This window comes from Epinephelus fuscoguttatus, linkage group LG7 (assembly GCF_011397635.1).
Source record: "Epinephelus fuscoguttatus linkage group LG7, E.fuscoguttatus.final_Chr_v1".
Taxonomy (NCBI): domain Eukaryota; kingdom Metazoa; phylum Chordata; class Actinopteri; order Perciformes; family Serranidae; genus Epinephelus; species Epinephelus fuscoguttatus.
In genome coordinates, this window is record NC_064758.1 from 2,213,713 (window position 1) to 2,233,426 (window position 19,714).

Genomic DNA, 19,714 nt, shown 5'->3' on the forward strand with positions numbered 1-19,714 from the left:
ACTTAGCTGGGGGCGATGTCTGTCGGTAGCTGTCTCCGTGAGAAGAGAACAGAAGGAAGGGAGGGCTGCCATAGAATGGCAATGAGTATGTCAGCTGACCAACATTTGCTACCTGGTCCCTGGTTGCGGTGATTTGCGATGCTGGCCAGCTAGGAATTAACTAGCAGCCAGTACAGTACATTGATTACATTGTCCTCTTCAGTTAAAAGTGCGTGCCAGTTGATCCTAATTAGCATAGGTGAACACCCTGCAAATGCCCATTAAAGAGCGTGAGACTGCAGAGCCGTGTGCACACAAAAACTGTAGTCATCTTATCTTAATAGCACCTGGTGGATATTAAATAACACAAAAAAGATGCATGGGATGCTAGAAATACACCTTATCGACCACCGGACCCGCAACCATACACTGTAGTAGCACAACTGTCAGGACTGTGGAATAAGGAATCAACAAAAATATTAGCATGTCATCGGTATCGGCCAATTATGGCTTTAGAATGAAATATCGGAAATGGCCAACATTACAATTTCTGCCAATATGACAAACCGTTTTTTTTTTTTGTTTGTTTTTTTGCTTTTATTTATTGACAAAGTCAGCATGTACAAAACATCAGGTAATAATACAGCACTAGTAACAAAACAACATATCTCAAAGATATAAAAGCACATATGAAGGAAAAAGTTAAAAGTATGTTAAGATAATTGCACATCAGGGGATACAATAAGATTATTGCACACTACTGATCATGGCAACTGGCAGAAAATACTTTTTGTACCTCCTTGCATTTTGTTGGGATCAGCCTGTCACTATGTGTGCTCTTCTTAAAAACCTCTAATGCATGGAGTGGGTGCCTGTCATTGTTCATGATGGCATTCATAATGATGAATATTGAACTTTGTAGCAAACTAATGAAACAAACTAAAGCCTTAACCTTCGTATACTCGCCGTGACCATCGGCCATTCACGAACTATTGGAAGTGCTCCGCTTTCACCCACTGTCATGGAAAAACATGTTACCCTGGAGAATAATAAACAAGGAAACACTTTTTCTTCAGGGCAGGCCCAGGCAGGCTATGCAGTATGCAGGCTACTTTCCCGAAGCTGCTGCCTCTCTGTTGGACTCCGGTACTGCACGTTACTCACAAGACGTTTTTCTTTTTTTTCCAAAGTAAAATTCACATTCGGGGCTTTTCAGAAAACATCCGGGGCTTGAGCCCAAGTAGCCACCCCCTAGCCCCGTTCCTGCACATGACAAGCAGCGTAATTATTTCAGAAACTACAAGTTTGATTCTGTTTCTCCTGTTGCGTTTATTACCCCAGTTTTTATTTTTCTGCTTAAAGGGGCAAAAAGTGAAATCGTTTCACCGCTAGGTTTGCTGTTGTGCACTGCCTGTAGACCAAAACAAAGTGTGTCATGAGCCACTCCTCCATCTCTGCAAATATATTACAAAAATGTAGCCTCGCGGGCTGCACGCCTGGCTCGCCAGGCTGCCCGCGAGCCCACCAGGCTGCCCGCGAGGCTACATTTTACAATTCTAATTGAAAATGTTAGCTGGGCTGCCGGGCTAACTTACTCACTTAACACAACCGTAACGCCTGACCCATTGCTGGGACCGAGCCGCTAATAACTCAAGCTCCAGACATTAACCCATCCCGGTGTTTCCTCCGCAGCCTCCACTTCACCCAGCTTCACTCAGCTGCCCGATAAACCCACTGCCCACATTAACCTGAATAACAAATCAGGGCTCAGTGCTCCGGTTGGATCCAAACAGAGAGCCGGGGCTAGTTGGGAAGCTAGCGGAGGCAAACTGGCTGTGCTTCCCTCTGGTCATATGCTGCGGCTAACGCCTCGCCAGCCGCTCCCAGCTAGCTCCAGATTGTTATTGAGGTTAAAGTGGGAGAGGCAGCGGATCTGTGGGGCAGCTGAGTGAAGTGGAGCCTGAGGAGGAAGCACCGGTTAGCCCCAGTTTTGTTCTGCTCTCTGCCATTTCATTTTGAAAATACGCGCTGCCATTGCTCACTGGCTGTAGCCTTTTATAGGGAGGGAGGGCCAAGGGCTCCAAGAGGAGGAGGAGGAGGGGGGGGATTCACATGAACGTACATGAATGCGCAGCCGGACTGGCTTGTAAACAATGGGCTGGAGATCAACACAGAGAGAGGGTGTGTGAGGTCATGCTATACTCCAGATGAAATTACACCTCTAGTTCTTCACATAGCATTAGCAGTAGCATTTTAATTCCTTCAATCTAGAAATGATGAATTTCGCTTATTGCTCCTTTAAATGTCCCATGATATTTACAGCAGTGACATCACTGCTCTTACTGCATTACACTCAGCAGAAAACTATTTGCTGCTCCACTTTGCCAAATCTGCCATGTAAAAAGCAGTGGACCAGGTACAGGCACACCTGGCTTTTAAAGGGAATGGGAGATTACAATCAGATTGGTTTAATTCATTTTACACCCAAAACACATTTAGATTATTTAAGGGACTAAATAAAACCCCTTTGCCTCTTGCGCCTTTACTTTGCGCCACTTCATTTTATGCAATTGAATTTGATAGAACTTTTTTATACCAAAGTAAATTATTGTGCCTGAGAATGCTTTAATGACAGGAACACAAAATACAGTAACAACAGTTAACGTTCACTAAAAAATAATAAAATATTAGATATCAGTCAACAAAATTCAAGATATTAAGTTAACCAGTACCTGAAAGAGTAACAATAGGAGTAAGCTAAGAACAAGAATTACTGAAGGGAACTAAACTGGTGGAAAAATGTGGACTGCTTCTGATAATCAATGCTATATTGTATAAGATATGACAATAAGAAGTAGTATTATACAAGAGTTTGAGAAAATTATATTGCACCACATTTACCATCAGTAATATTGCACATGATGTTGAGAAAATAATGCACAAAATATCGAAAAGTAGTGATGTCCATCATGTAAAAGTAATGTGCGCTTAATGTAGGTGAATATTGTTGTTAGTGTCCTTTGTTTCAGCTCTCCTCCCCACAGAGGGGGGTGGAGTTGTACAGTTTGATTGGCCACAGGTAGGAAAGATCTCCTGTGGCGTTCCGTGGTGCTCCTCGGTGGTCTCAGTCTACAGCTGAATGTGCTCTTACATGTCTCCAGAGTGGCATGCAGGGGGCCAGAGGTGTTGTCCAAAATACTGAGTATTAAACATGTTAAACATGTCCATTCCAAAACTTGGAATGAACATCACCCATCTAAACATAATCTATCTACCCATCTAATCATGTAATCTATTAGATAGGTAGTTTTCAAATCACAGGCAACTGACAGAATCAAAACCAATACAGGAAAATTTCTTTTAAAGTAACAAATGGTCAACTGTATCTAATGCTTTAGACAAGCCTATCAACACAGCAGTGCAAGACATTTTGCAATCCAGGGCTATTGCAATGTCATCTAGCTACTAAACCTTAAAAGGGGACAGTTAGCTGAAATGAAATGTTTCACTGTGCGCTATGGTTGAAAGTTACAAGTGCATTGCAACCCTGGATGGAGGTGTTCTTAGGTGCACCTATAACCACACCAAACAGTATTCATAGTGTACTTATCAACTCTGGACTACACGTCCATATCACTGCAGGAAGGTGGGATGTAAAACCACTGGAGATCAGAAGAAATATTCAGCTGCTAAGTCGCTCTTTAACCATAGCACATTAAAATCCTGTTTATAGTTTTTGAAGGCAATTACAAACCACCTATTTTGTTTTTGGATGGGATATAGATTCATGTACTTAGGAATTACAGTTACTCTCAAAATATTTGTAGTGTTTGTACATTTGTTGTGTATCACTATATAAATAATCTTGTTTTTTGTCTGTCTTCTAGTGGGAAGAAGTTAGTGGCTACGATGAAAACATGAACACCATCCGAACATACCAGGTGTGCAATGTCTTTGATAGCAACCAGAACAATTGGGTACGCACCAAATACATCCGCCGCCGTGGTGCTCAGCGCATCCATGTCCAGATGAAGTTCTCAGTACGTGACTGTAGTTCTATACCCAATGTCCCTGGCTCCTGCAAGGAGACCTTCAACCTGTATTATTATGAGTCTGACTCTGACACAGCCACTAAATCGTCTCCAGCCTGGATGGAGAACCCCTGGGTAAAAGTGGACACTATAGCGGCTGATGAGAGCTTCTCTCAGGTTGATCTTGGTGGCCGCATCATGAAGATCAACGGTGAAGTCCGAAGTTTTGGACCTGTTTCACGCAATGGCTTCTACCTTGCTTTCCAGGATTATGGCGCCTGCATGTCACTCATTGCTGTTAGAGTTTTCTACAGGAAATGCCCCCGTGCGATCCAGAATGGTGCTATCTTCCCTGAGACTCTGTCTGGAGCAGAGAGCACCTCTCTGGTGGCTGCCAGAGGGGTGTGTGTTCCCAATGGGGAGGAAGTGGATGTACCCATCAAGCTGTACTGTAATGGCGATGGGGAGTGGATGGTACCCATCGGGCGCTGCATGTGCAAAGCCGGGTACGAGGCGAAAGAGAATGGTACAGTCTGCAGAGGTAAGGAGCCCAGCAGTGTTGCACAGTTGCTGCTCTGTTATATACTCCTGAGACATGAACTTTGGTTTGGTATGCTAGCCATGCTGCTAGTGTGTTTTAAAAAAAAAACAACAACGAGTCTTTAGCTGATAGTTTGTATTTTGTCAGGAGGTGTGTTTGCAGATGCATTGGCTAATCTTTAACTGACCAAAAAAAAAAAAAAAAAACTGTCAGCAGGGATTTTACTCTTAACTACCTACAATTAGTGAGCACAGCACTTTTGCTGAAAGTGGTAGAACAATGTATTGGGTTTGTCAAATGCTACCAACTTTAATGCTGCATTAAGTACAAGATGCCAAATGCCAATACAGCTGTGGATTACTACTGCTCAGTAACCTCTCACTCATACTCACACACCGATGGAACAGCCATCAGGAGCTGATCTGCAACAATAGTTATGTACAATGTCTGGTCTGTTTTTTTATGTTATTTTAGTAATAGCCTAGCATCACTGCTAGACAAGCAGCCACACATAGAAACACTCACACACACAGCTACAAACACAAGCAGACAGACAGACGGAGACAGAAGATTAGCTCTATGTGTGATTAGAGAAAGTATACACGCAGAATTGCATTTTAGTCTACTACATCATCCCTGCAGCTCATTCAAAAGTAACATTATTATAGACAAAGTTAAGTGCCAAAAAACCCACAGTCAGGCACTGGTACCAAATTCCAGGTAGCAGAACCATTACCAGTATTGGTTCAAATGTGAATGATACCTTACCTTAGTAGCATGACCAGCTATACTGTATGGTTTGGAGGCAGTAGCACTGACGAAAAGATGAGAGGCAGAGCTTGATGTGGCACAGTTGAAAATGCTAAGATTCTTGTTGAAAGTACTGATGATGGACAGGATCAAGAATTATTTTATTAGATGACAGCAGGTGATATGAAGGTTTGGAGACAAAGTGAAAGAGGCAAGATTAAGATGGACTGAACATGTGCAAAGGAGAGATGCTGGGTATATCAGGAAAAGGATGGTGAAGATGAAGCTGCCAGACCTGAGGAAAAGAGGAAGGCCAAAGAGGAGATTTATAGATGTGGTTAGGGAGGACATGCAGGTTGGTATAGCAGAGGAAGATGCAGAGGACAGGAAGACATGGAAACAGATGATCCATTGTGGTGACCCCTCATGGGAGCAGCCAATAGAAGTTTTTTTTCCCACTTGTTGTTGGACACATGTGTAATTAAACATACCAGACTTCTCTCTTTGTATTGGATGCACCAAGATGCAAAGGACTGTGGATTTGGCAGCAAACAGTTTAATTGAGTTGACTGAAGAAAACATGTAAACTAGGGATGCACCGAAATGAAAATTTGTGGCCGAAGCCGAAGCCGAATAAAATTAAATGCTTGGCCGAATACCGAGTACCGAATACCGAATACCGCTGTTTAGTTTTTCATTAGTTTTTGCAGATGAAGCCCCTCCAGATTAGTGTTGTCACGGTACCAAAATTGGGACCCACGGTACGATACCAGTAAAAGTATCATGGTTCTGAGAAGTATCACGATACCACAGTGAAAATGAGGCAGATGTGCCTTTTGTCATTTATAAAAGGATAAATCACTTTTCTATAATACATCACTGATATTTCAATGGAATACATTACTTATTGACTTATTCATACTTCAAAAACAGCATCAATAAGTGATTAACATAGGGAGGATTGAAATATAAATAAATAAATAAAATAAAAATCAACCAGACACCTTCCTCCCCTGACAAGTAAAGAACAGTCCCTTCATAAGTAAAGAACAGTCCCTAAAGTGTGGTAAGATTTGTGGGCCCTTACCTGCCACAAAGAGAGAAATGTGAACGGCTCGTCTCTCCTCTGACACGTCACATATCTGTGTGCTGCCACGGCTCAGCTGTCCAGGTACTTTTGGGCAGTCATGATGCCAAGAAGAGGACATTATTGAAGCCGGACTTCTCCGTTGCCGGTAAGCCTTAGTGAAGTACTATGGCCACCGTATTTGCCGACATTTTACTCCGTCCGTCACCGGATGCTGTTTGATTGCGTTATCAAAACACGGCACTATTATTCGGCCTTGCTTTTCACTTATTCCACCAAATACCGAATGTGTGTTTTTTGCAATATTCGGCCAAATATATTTGGTTACCGAATATTCGGTGCATCCCTAATGTAAACTGAATTACATAGTCTAAATTTGGAGTTTTAAGCTGAGAAACAAAATGTGTATTAAGTACAAATTTAGTGTAAACTGACATTCAGTGTTTACAACTCAGTGACTTTCTTGCTAGATTTGAGGACCATTAAAGGTGCTAAACCACCAAACTGACATCAAAGAACTTGCGGCAACGGAAGCCAACTGTTGTGTCGTCTATGTTGCCCCATGTCGCCCTGTGTCAGTTGCATTTGAACATACTACAAAGACTACATCCGACGGCCAAGTAACACGTATGTTCTGCGCCTGCGTGAGAGGAAATAACGTAAAAAAGGGAAGCCGGAAGTCCGAAGAATTCATGAGATAAACAAAGTAGGGGAGTGTGAGAGTGGTACATCCTTTCAGCCGAGGGGTTTCCTATCTGTGTAGCCGGCACTGCAGCATCTCCACGGACTATTACATCCAGACGGTCCCGGAGAGCCGGGGCTAGCTGGGAAGCTAGCAGAGGCTAACTTGCTGTGTTTCCCTCTGGTCATGCTGCGGCTAACGCTCCGCTAGCCTCACAGCTAGCCCTGGTTTGTTCAGGTTAAAGTGGGAAGAAGCAGTGGGTCTGTTGGGCACCTGAGTGAAGGGGAGCCTGAGGAGGAAGCACCGGTTAGCCCCAGGTTCACTACAGGCAGATTCACTCACTACAGGGGTGAGGAAACAAAACGTGAACAGCCAATCAGAGTGATCTCTCTCACCGACAGTCTCCGCCGCCGATTCAATATGCTCAATCGTCCGAAAAGCTGCCGATGCCAAAGTGCCGATGGCGCTGGTAGGATTGGGACTTGTTAGGATTTTAATGATTCCGATTCCTTACCGATTCCTTCTTAACGGTCCGATTCCTGAATGATTCCTCTGACCGATTCCTACGTTATATTCATTATACTTGCTATACTTAAACAAGTATATAATAAACACAAATGCAATCATACAAATACAAAAACTTTATTCTAACTGTTGCACAGTACAATTAGATGAAAATACACATTTGTGTGTGGTGTGTAGGGTTGGGAACGATTAACAGATACGACCGGATATCCGGTTTGACAAGCGAGAGATACAGCTACATCAGTAGCAGCCTCCTCAGTCGATACGAATCAGCCATGAATCCTTAGATGAATCGATTGTAGAGTCATGGATTCAGGTATCGCGAGACTAGCAATTGGTTAACTGGCTTTAACAGTTTGCATCTCGAAAACAACGCGAGAGCCGGCTGCTCCGTAGCAGGCATTACTGACAACGATAAAGTCTATGATGTAAACATCAGCGCCAGCTTGACCGGTGGAGATGAGGAACAGAAGCTAATGCTGGTTGGATAAACCAGGGAGCAGCCAAGCTGCAGCAGAAACTAAAGGCGAATCCTGCCGGTTGTGATTTGAACGCGGGGTCACAGACACAGACAGAAATATGTATTGCTGTCAAATACGGCGGCGCATGATAACAGCTTACCGGCCGGCGACCGAGAAGCCCGGCTCCAGGTTCAAGAAGTCTTCGTCGGTGTCTTGACTGCCCAGAAATACCAGCCAAGCCCTGGTAGCACACAGGTATGTGACGTGTCAGAGGAGAAACGAGCAGTTCACATTTCCACAAACCTCAGCGCACTTTAGGGACTGTTCTTTACTTGTCAGAGGAGGAGGGTGGCTGGTTGATTTTTATTTTATTTATTTATTTTATTTTGATCCCCCCTATGTTAATCACTTATTGATGCTGTTTTCGAAGTATGAATAAGTCAATAAGTAATTTATTCCATTGAAATATCATTGATGTATTATAGAAAAGTGATTTATCTTTTTATAAATGACAAACGCAGAGTGTAGCAAACACAGAGAAACAGTCTGACATGCTGTCAGTGATGAGCTGCTACTCATCACAGTCCATGATATTAACTAATAACAGGAGATGTCAGATTCTGCCCCTACATTGCATGTTATTATTTTATTCTGCTTTATGTTTATATTGTACAGCGTTATAATAAACTTTATTCCAGACTCAAGTCCATGTAAGATACATACAAAAACACAGACCATACCATAAAAACAACACAACAAGTAGGTTTAAAACACTTAAATTTTACTTAAAGTTCACTTCACTTAAAGTTTAAAACTTCTTCTCAATTTTATATTGATCCCATCCAACAAAATGATGTTCATTCAGCAAGTCTTTTTTTGGTCCATGTCTAAAAATAAATACATTTAACATGTGATTTTGTTGTTGTTTGTCTTTTTATTTTATTTTTGCCAGTGCCATACAGCAACAATGCTTGGGGATGTGGTCTTTTACAAATTTGAAAATACTGTAAGAATGTCACTTTTATAGAATTGGCTTTTTTATTTTATAATGTATCATTAATGTCTACATCAACAAATGTTAACCACAGAATCGTATCAAATCGTATCGAATCGCATCGAATTGTATTGTTCCTACACTGTATCGAATCGTATCGCATCGTTCTGTATTAAAAATATATCGTTTTTGAATCGTATCATTACCCGTGTATCTAGATACGTATCGAATTGTCTATCACTAGTCCAGGGGCTAAGGGGCTAATTTTCACAAATTGGTATCACTTAAAGGGACCACATAATTTTGGTATTTTTGACTTCATCTGTGTCTCTAGTTTACATGTTGGTATGATATACCTGCGTATCTAGTAGCTTAATAAATTTTTTTGGATGATCTTTGGGTCCTCCCCAGAATTGAAAATAGTCAAAATTGAGGCTTCTCCAAAAGGGACAGTGTCTGCCTTATCACATGAATCTCGGGAAATAATTATCAGAATGTCACCAACTTTGGACTGAATGTTCACAGACAGTTGCTGCACACAATGCAGTAAAGATTCCATCAGTACCTTGCTCCTTTTAAAAAATATATACACCTAAACACACATGAATTATAGGCGGACATGGAATAAGGAATAAAAAATCCAAAAGGCATGTATATATGTGTTTGCCATTATTAATGTAAATAAGCCAGTCACCCAAAAACTGCATTTATATGTGCCAAAGAATGTCATCTTATCATAAAAGTAGGTTATTAGATTATTCACCTCACCATCTGATGTCACCAGCCCCTGACAGGTAACTAAGGTAACTAGTGCAGCCAGAACTTCAAACAGACAAATAGAATGGGGCCCTATTAGTACAGGGGCTAAAGGGATAGTTTTCACAACTTGGTAGGCCCCTATCACCCACGGGGACCAAACAATTTTGGCATTTTTATCTCTCTACAGGTCTCTAGTTTATATTTTGGTATGATAGCCCTGCCTATCTAGTAGCTTAATTACAGTTATCACTCTGTAAACAAACTTACACCCGTGTAGGCAAAACACTACAAATTGGGTGAAAAATTAACTAATAGATATCCCCATGAAACTTGCCCAGTTGATCACTCATATTAAGACAAGTATCTTTTGTATTACAAATTTTCTGAAATATTTTATTTAAAAATATGCACCAATTTTGTTAATGAAGACAATCACAAGGAGGGGAAATTGATTACGCAGTTACTGTGCTAACACTCAGTGTTACTGTAGCCTACAGTAGGCCTACTAGCACTCAAAGCTGCCCAGTTGCTATATGACCCATAACTAGGAGGCAAAGGGAGTGCTACCGCTTGCCTAAGGCGGACTCCCAGGCTAGCAGAGGGAGAGATGCCTTATTTCTCCATTGTACGCCATCCTAAAATAGGGGGGCCCACCTGCTGCCCTCATCCTAACTAACACTCAGAGCTACTATACTGAAATTGAATGTCAGCGGAGAGCTGAGAGAGACAGCAATGGCAGACTTCGAATTGGGTGGAGAAGAGACAGAAGCTGTGGCTGGTGAGTCCTTAAAACAGAGGGAGAGATGGCATAAGGCACAGAGATAATGTCAACACTAGGAACACGAATTAGAATTTAGGTCATCTAGAGCCGTTATTAAGTATAGCACTTACTCTGTCACATCATTCATCATCCACATCACTATCATTCAGCTCCGGAAAACATTCCAACTCATTTGCCTGGTTGCTGCAGGTTTGTAGTTTACACATGTCTGTGCAATGTAGACCATTTTGCAGGCATGGGCATTCTGAAAGTTTACATGTTTGTGAGCAGGAACATGATAGTAGGGCCAATACAGCCTCTGGTGCAGGTGTACCTCGCATCCACTCAATGGCCAGATTCTCATCATGGATCTTTCATCCATGATCCTTTGGATTTGGTACACTTGGATTGCACTCCAGACTCCTCCGCCAAATAGCAGGCTGATATTTTGCTCGCAAGGCATGCATGTAGAGACAATCTTCACAAGGTGGAAGCTGACTGGAGTCTATTTCTCCACGCCTTGCACAGAATAGCTGGTAGCGAAGCGTGTTAACTTTAGTTGTGTTTGTGGAAGGCAGGTACATCTGACGTGACCCCCTGGAGCTTTCCAAATAGGTCATCTGAGACCTCCCAGGAGCTTCCCAACTCTCTGAATGTGTCTTGGCAGGTCTTGTTAGTCTTCAGTTTTTTAAATATGGCTGACTTTCCATGGCCACTGAAAGAGCTAACTGTATAGGAAGCTGTTTGGGCTTAACAATACAGACCAGTGAGCAGTGATAACTAACATGTCTTTGGGGTCATCAGGTGGGAACCTCCTTTCACCAGTGTTTCATCTAGTTGGTCCCATGACACCTCCAGGAGGCTAGACAGTGATTTCTAGCGTCCCAGAGACACTCCCCTAATGCCAGGTCTCACTGCTCCCCGCACCAACCCAATAACCTCCTTTACCTTACTTACACATGGCTTTCTCAGCCAAACAGCACTGCCACCTTCAACCAAACCCAGGCTCCATACATGCGAGCTCCAGGTAGTGACAGTGCCAATACTACCTATCCTAGCACATTCGCCATACTCTGTTTCACACGTTACATAGCATAACTACAATATAAGCTAAAGTTAAAGGAGCTAAATAAACTTACAGGATCAGCAAACACACTCACCTTGCCACATGGCCTCAAACAAAATGGATTTCAAATAGGCCACTCCCACACTCAAATAACCTTCCTCTTCCTGGATTTTTTCCTGAGAGGACTGACTGGTGGATCTCTCCACCTGATCTCAAGGAGTTATGTACCCTGCTTAGTAGTTCCCCCTGCTGGCCCCCAACTGACATTATCCCTCCTCATCCAAATCCACTGACTAGCTCTGGCTGCTTCATCTGACATTTCCTTCACTGTCTTCCTCAAACTCTGTCCCCGCACTCTGAGTTCCCCCAGGAGCGAGACAGCTGATCTTGCTATGAATCCCCAACACACCACTTCCACTGGACAAATCCTAGTTTTCCATCCTCGCTGCTCAGCTTCTGCTCCTAAGTCTGCATAACTAAGCTTTTTTCTTTCATAGGCTTCTTCCACTGAGTCTTCCCAAGGAACTGTCAGCTCAGTGAAATAAACTATCTGTTGAATCACTGACCACAATACTATATCAGGCCTCTGCTTGGTACAAACTATTTTCTGGGCAACAACAAGCTTTCCCCCTAAATCTACTTGCATTTCCCAATCACAAGCACCTTCTAGGCGGCCACACCCTTGCCTCCTTACTAACTTATCCCTTTTGTATTTCTCCCCCTCACGGACAAACTGAATTGCTAAACTCCTATTCTTACAACCCTCTGAATTTACCTTCTTCGTTTCCCTTTGATGCCTGCAGCTAAACTTTTCAACACCTGGTTATGTCACTATGTTTATCATACTCATGACAAGCTAACTTTACAGCCTGACAAAATATGCTTTAAGCTTGCGGTACCTGAACACAATGGGCATGATGGGTCCTCATTTACCCACAGTTTTAGGTTCTGGGGGGTTGGTAACACATCGTATGTAGCCCCTACCAGGAATCTAATACGATTCTCCTCCATACTCCACAGGTCCCTCCAACTAAGCTTCCTCTTCTCTACACTTTCCCAATTCAACCACTGTCCCTGTTTAGCCTGGGCCACTACCTTTGCACCCCTTAATATCTCCTCCTGTCTACCTATCTGTTCCACAATCAGCTTTCTTTTATCTTTGAGACCTGCTGTATTCCATCACGGTTTGCCTGAGCCAAGCCCCAGGCCTCCCCGGCCAAACTGAACATTACCTACAATCTCTGCATGCCTAAGAGCTGCCTCTGCCTCCTGAACTGCCGATCTTGGCTTCCATTTCCTCCACTTGGTTGGATTTGGAACCACACTCCTAACTACCACGTCCTTACTCCCAGATAACAACAGCTCTGTCCTGATCTTGGTACATTTAAATTCCTCTGTTAAACTAGATACTGGCAGCTGAAGTGTCCCTTTTCCATACAATGCAACACTACTTAAGCACCCAAGCACCTAGGAGCACCCAACCACTTCCTAATATAGGAGCTAACCGACCTTTCAATTCTCTCCACTACGGATATTGGAATTTCATAAACTGACAATGGCCGCATTAGCCTGGGGTATAGCCCAAATTGCAAACACCACAACGTCAACTTTCCCGGAAGTTCTGATTTATTTATTCTATCCAATCCTGCAGCCACATCTTTTCTAAATTTCACCACCTGTTCTTCAGTATTCAACTCCACATTGTACCACCTACCTAAGCTCTTTACTGACTTTTCCCTAATTGTTGGGACTTCCATCTATGACAAACTTCCTGTCACTTAACTTCCCTCTACGTATCGAGATGCTTCTAGACTTACTAGGCTTGATCTTCATGCTGGCCCACTTGAGGTTCTTATTTACCTTCTCTAGTAGCCTCTTTGTACATGGCATTGTTGTGGTCACCAGTGTCATGTCATCCATGTAAGCCCTAACTGGTGGAAGATGCAACCCATTCTGCCGTCTCTCTCCACCTACCACCCACTTCAGCGTCCCGATGATTACTTCCATCACCATAGTAAATGCTAATGGAGAAATGGTACACCCTGCCATGATGCCTGTTTCTTGCCTCTGCAAACCTGTTGTGAAACCTGCCATACTTAGACACAACCTAATATCCTGAAAATATGCTTTCACTAAGTTAACAACTACCTGTGGCACTCTGAAGTAGTCAAACACACTCCAAATGAGGCTATGCGGTACTGAACCAAACGCATTTGCAAGATCTAAAAATATTACATGCAGGTCCCTTTTTTTAATCTTAGCTGCCTGAATCTGGTGCCAGATCATGCTAGTATGCTCTAAACACCCTGCAAAACCTGGTATTCCTGCCTTCTGCACCATGGTATCTATTAAAGGTAGGATCTGGAGGATTTTCAAACAAAACAAAATATAGACATACACAAATGAAATCCTGCTTAATCATCACCTATGGGCTTCTATTCATGTGTGGTGGTGACTCTGTTTGCAGAGCTCCTGCCCTTTAACTGTATTTTGATGTTTTTGTGAGCTCGGACCACTTCTGGGTGGAGATTTCTCAGGCCAGTGAGAGAGCGCAGGTGCCGTGCCCGAGTGTGTTCTGAGCGTGCACCAGCGCGAGCCTTGCCTGAACCTCTTCTGTGACGCCTTCTTCCGTACCTCTGGGCTCCATACACCCGGGAGAGTTGAGCCTGATAGGAGGGGCCGAATTTGAATGTGTGTTTACAAACAGCAACTGGAAAATCCTCCGGACCCTACCTTTAAGCTATTCCTTTTTAAGTAGCTAGCTAATCTCTGCGCTACTACACTAAAGAAAATCTTCCCCTCTACATTCAAGAGAGAAATCATCCGGAATGGGCTAAGGTCCACAGACTCCTTCTCCTTAGGAATGAGGACACCCCCTGCCCTACGCCATTCTCTTGGGATAATTTGTTTCTCCCAAACTATTCTTAGCTGTCTCCACAAAAATTTAAGAATATCAGGTGCACGTTTATAAACCTGGTAGGGGACTCCATTAGGCCTTGGGGCCAAAGAAGCCTTTGCATGCCTAACCACCTCCTGAACTTCCTTCCACCTAGGTGGCCTGACATCCATCTCATGCTCTATTTCTCCTAATGGAGGGATATCCGGTGGAAAACCTACTATCCTATTCTTCTCTAAATCTGAATATGTATTTCTCAAATATTCTTCAACCTCTAGCCTTTCTGCTTTAAGCTGCTCTCCCTTTTCCTGGCTGAACAATCCTTTAACAAACTTAAGAGGGTCCCTGAAAACACCTGTCCTTACATGTTCCGTTTTCCTCCTCTTTTTCCTGAGATGCTCTGCCCTTCTAAGAACTGCTAGCCTGCTTCTCAGCTCCTCTTCCAACACCTTAACCCTATGGGCCTGAACGACGCATAGTGTGTCCAAATTCACACCTGTTCTTCTCTATTGATTTTCTCCGCGACCGTGCATCATAGTGAGAAGCCACGCATATCACGTGAAACAGCAGAATTGAAGCTTTCCGACAAGGCCAAACAGTCGGTAGTCCAATGTTTTCACAGCGGAAAAAAAAAGATAAAATTACACTAAAATGATGTATAACAGAGCTTTCATACAGCTTTGCACACACATTACTGTTGGATGGATTACTCGCGAATGCATGCTCAAATGTCACGCATATCACATGAAAGTGCAGGAGCAGAGCTTTCCAGTGATACCACACACATCATTGTGCTGTCATCCCATCACGCTATAAATACAGATTAATTGTCTACAAAATAAAAAACTGACAAATTTCTTCACAATCCATTACACAGATATTGTTATCAGTCACTTCATATAGTGAGAAATATCGTATCTTACCACATCTTAGGCTTGCGTGTGTTTCTCCCTCCCTGTCTATCCACATTTGTAGTCCAGCTTTCAAGATGCAAATATCTCCATATTGTCCAGTTGACACTCCATCAAACTTTGTATGACAAGACCAGCCACTTCACCTTTGCGCACCCAGACAACTGCAGCCTAATTATGCATGCATGACAGGGCCGTAGTCACCATATACATTGAGGGGGATGTGTTCCCCTCCCAATGCCCAATATGTCCCCCCAATATATAACTGAAACTGAAAAACAACAACAAACTTTGTTTACTGCAAACAAAGTGGCAAATATTATCTTGGAGGACATCATTGCACTTGATTGACTATTTTTCTATGATCTTAGATGTAAATATTGCATGTTTCTTTCAGATAAAACACATTTTTGACTTGTGAATGAGTCAATGGAATTTCTTGCAATAATGAAAAAAGACTGGCAACCATGTCTGTCTGGCACAAACCACATGTTTTGGACAACTGTGAAGTGACAGAATGTCCCACCATCATGGTTCTTATAATGTCAGATTCCAGAGAGTCTCCCCTCTTCATATATGGCAGAATATGTCAACTTCCAACTTGCTATGCTGAGATACATGTAAAAATGTAAGAATTTAGTCACACAGATTTGTTTTTTTCATTGATATAAAAATTAATATAAAATACAGGCACACAGACGGACATGAAGTGATGGCAAATCTGGTTAGCCCATATTGTCCTGAAAAAAACAAGATAAAGCATGTGTATGTAGCCTTTATAATGACTGTGATATGAGCTTAAAAGTAAAGGCAGTAAAAATACCCCCCAAAATACCTAGGGCCCATATTAATTCCCTCCCTTTCGTCTTCTGTAGCCTTTTTTCACTATTCCACTATTCCTTAACTGTCTCCTCTCCTTAACTAACTTCTCTATTTATTTTTGCTGCCTAGACTTACCTGACTATACCCTGTCACCCCTCTTTCTCTCATGCGCCCCAAGTCTCTCTGTACCATATGAGTAAAATATATCTCCCATCTTTTCTAACCTTTCGATTGCATTTCCTCTAAGCCTGTTTAAGATTACTGAGAAATCTCTATTAACTATCTCCCATTCTTTACTGTCATTTGCCCTAGGCCATCTAACTCTAACCGTTTGCTCCATGGTTCTCTCTCTGACTGGCATACTGACCTCAGTGTCACCTGCATCCTCTCTTACCACCCCCTCCTCCTCCTCAGTGGCAGTGTTACTGATATCCTTCTACCTGTCGTTGGACTTCATCCGACTGACTTGACTGACTTCTTAGGAAGTACTGATCAAGGATTTTTTTTAAATTTTATATACTTTATTAATCCCCGAGGGGAAATTCAATTTTTCACTCTGTTGTCAATTACACACAGGTCCGAACACACACATGCACAAACAGGACCTATACATGCACTAAGTGGAGAGATGTCAGAGTGGGGCTGCCCATGACAGGCGCTCTGAGTGGTTGGGGGGCTCGGTGCCTTGCCCAGGAGGTGAACTGGCACCTCTCCAGCTACCAGTCCACGCTCCATATTTTGGTCCTGACGGGGACTTGAACAGGCGACCCTCCGTTCCCGACCTAAGTCCCTATGGACTGAGCTACTGCCGCCTCAGCAGGTGGGCCCCCCTATTTTAGGACGGCGTACAATGGAGAAATAAGGCATCTCTTTCCCTCTGCTAGCCTGGGAGTCCGCCTTAGGCAAGCGGTAGCACTCCCTTTGCCTCCTAGTTATGGGTCATATAGCAACTGGGCAGCTTTGAGTGCTAGTAGGCCTACTGTAGGCTACAGTAACACTGAGTGTTAGCACAGTAACTGCGTAATCAATTTCCCCTCCTTGTGATTGTCTTCATTAACAAAATTGGTGCATATTTTTAAATAAAATATTTCAGAAAATTTGTAATACAAAAAATACTTGTCTTAATATGAGTGATCAACTGGGCAAGTTTCATGGGGATATCTATTAGTTAATTTTTCACCCAATTTGTAGTGTTTTGCCTACACGGGTGTAAGTTTGTTTACAGAGTGATAACTGTAATTAAGCTACTAGATAGGCAGGGCTATCATACCAAAATATAAACTAGAGACCTGTAGAGAGATAAAAATGCCAAAATTGTTTGGTCCCCGTGGGTGATAGGGGCCTACCAAGTTGTGAAAACTATCCCTTTAGCCCCTGTACTAATAGGGCCCCATTCTATTTGTCTGTTTGAAGTTCTGGCTGCACTAGTTACTTTAGTTACCTGTCAGGGGCTGGTGACATCAGATGGTGAGGTGAATAATCTAATAACCTACTTTTATGATAAGATGACATTCTTTGGCACGTATAAATGCAGTTTTTGGGTGATTGGCTTATTTACATTAATAATGGCAAACACATATATACATGCCTTTTGGATTTTTTATTCCTTATTCCATGTCCGCCTATAATTCATGTGTGTTTAGGTGTATATATTTTTTAAAAGGAGCAAGGTACTGATGAAATATTTACTGTATTGTGTGCAGCAACTGTCTGTGAACATTCAGTCCAAATTTGGTGACATTCTGATAATTATTTCCTGAGATTCATGTGATAAGGCAGACACTGTCCCTTTTGGAGAAGGCTCAATTTTGACTATTTTCAATTTTGGGGAGGACCCAAAGATCATCCAAAAAAATTTATTAAGCTACTAGATACGCAGGTATATCATACCAAAATGTAAATTAGAGACATAGAGGAAGTCAAAAATACCAAAATTGTGTGGTCCCTTTAGTGATACCAAAATCTGCCTTGGCCCCTGGACTACACAGAGAGATTCCCAACCCTAGTGGTGTGTATTTCAGATTTAGAGCTTGTATCATCTCCCTGAGAATATATAACAAAAAGTGATTCTCTGATTTCTACAGTAACACTATTACCTCAAATTAACCACAGCAATGTAATAAAAAATACTTATATGCATTCATGCTTGGGCACTGTTATTTACGTGACAACACCTGAACAGAACACACACACACATTGGCTGTTTGTTTCTACCTCTCCCTCTCTGCGGAGCACCCATGGCGCACACCCAGCCTGTTAAATAGCCTGTAACCATAACAACTGTGTGACACAACCTCAGTGCTTTAGTAATTAAATAATGTCCGCACTCTAATGGAAATGCATGTGACGTGTTTTTTTTTTTTTTTTTTACAATCCAGGAACCGTTTGCAGGAACGGTTACCATTATTGAAACCGGGTGTGAGTGTGTGCTCGACTGGTTCTAGTTCTCTGGAGTGTGACTGTGACTGACTCTGTGTACGTAACATCCAGTCACTGACCCACATTGTTTGTCTTGAGTGTTCTTCCTTTGATTTTGTTGTAAATTCTGTAACTTGATTGTTTCAGTTATTTTCAAGTTTATAAAACTTTTATTGAGTTTGTTGTCACTCCATGTCTGGATCCTCTCTTTTAATGACTCCTCAGTTTTACAGTCTGCACAACTGTCCACGGAAAAACAAAATAAAAAATAAAAATTAAAAAAAGTGAGAAATTACAGGTTAATTTAGATGGATGAGATAGTAGAGGCTTGAAAAACAGCTTTATATAGCCTATATGTAAATAGTCTGTTACTGACATGGATGTCAAGATGTGTAAATTGGTGAGTGACATATTCTAGTACAACATGTTCTCATTGTTACCTTGCCACATATCGACATTTGGTAATGGACATTTCACGTCCAAATTTGATATGCAGAGTACCCTTGGTGCATTGGTTGTTGACGTTCTGTGATGCCATTTTCAGCTTGTTACATGCATTGTCTGTTTTCAAAATGCACTTCCATTGTCACAGGAAATGTATAGTTTGCATATGGTCTCTTTCAAAATAAACGCACTATGTCGGTACAAAATCGACACCACAAAACACCACAAAATTGACGTTCTGTTTAGGCAACAAAAGCACGTGGTTGAGTTTATGCAAAAAGGACAGGGTTTAGCTTTACGATCGAACACAAACACCAGCCTCTGGGGTGAACGTCTGTGGTTGTTTGACCCATCCACAATAATGGGCACAGGCCAGGTATCATGCCAATGTGAAAGGACAGCTTTTTTCAAAGGTGTCTGATGCTGGAAGTCACTGACCAAGCGCTGGATTTCAACAACTTTGGAGTAAGACTGGACTGTCCAGTGATGAGTATCATTTCAACCAGGCTTTGGCTACTTTCCATTTAAAATATTTGGCAACGCTCTGAGAATTTTCTGAGGTGTGCAATGATTGTGGTTTACCTGTAA

The 19,714-nt window shown here is 42.3% G+C and overlaps 1 protein-coding gene across 1 annotated transcript in view; it reads left to right on the forward strand.

Annotated features, from left to right (window-relative positions):
- Positions 1-19,714, forward strand: part of LOC125891528 (ephrin type-B receptor 2-like) — a 93,755-nt gene that overhangs the window by 8,802 nt on the left and 65,239 nt on the right. Inside the window, exon 3 of the mRNA XM_049580883.1 lies at positions 3,867-4,551. Coding sequence (XP_049436840.1) covers positions 3,867-4,551 — 685 coding nt within the window. The remainder of the gene's footprint in view (positions 1-3,866; positions 4,552-19,714) is intronic.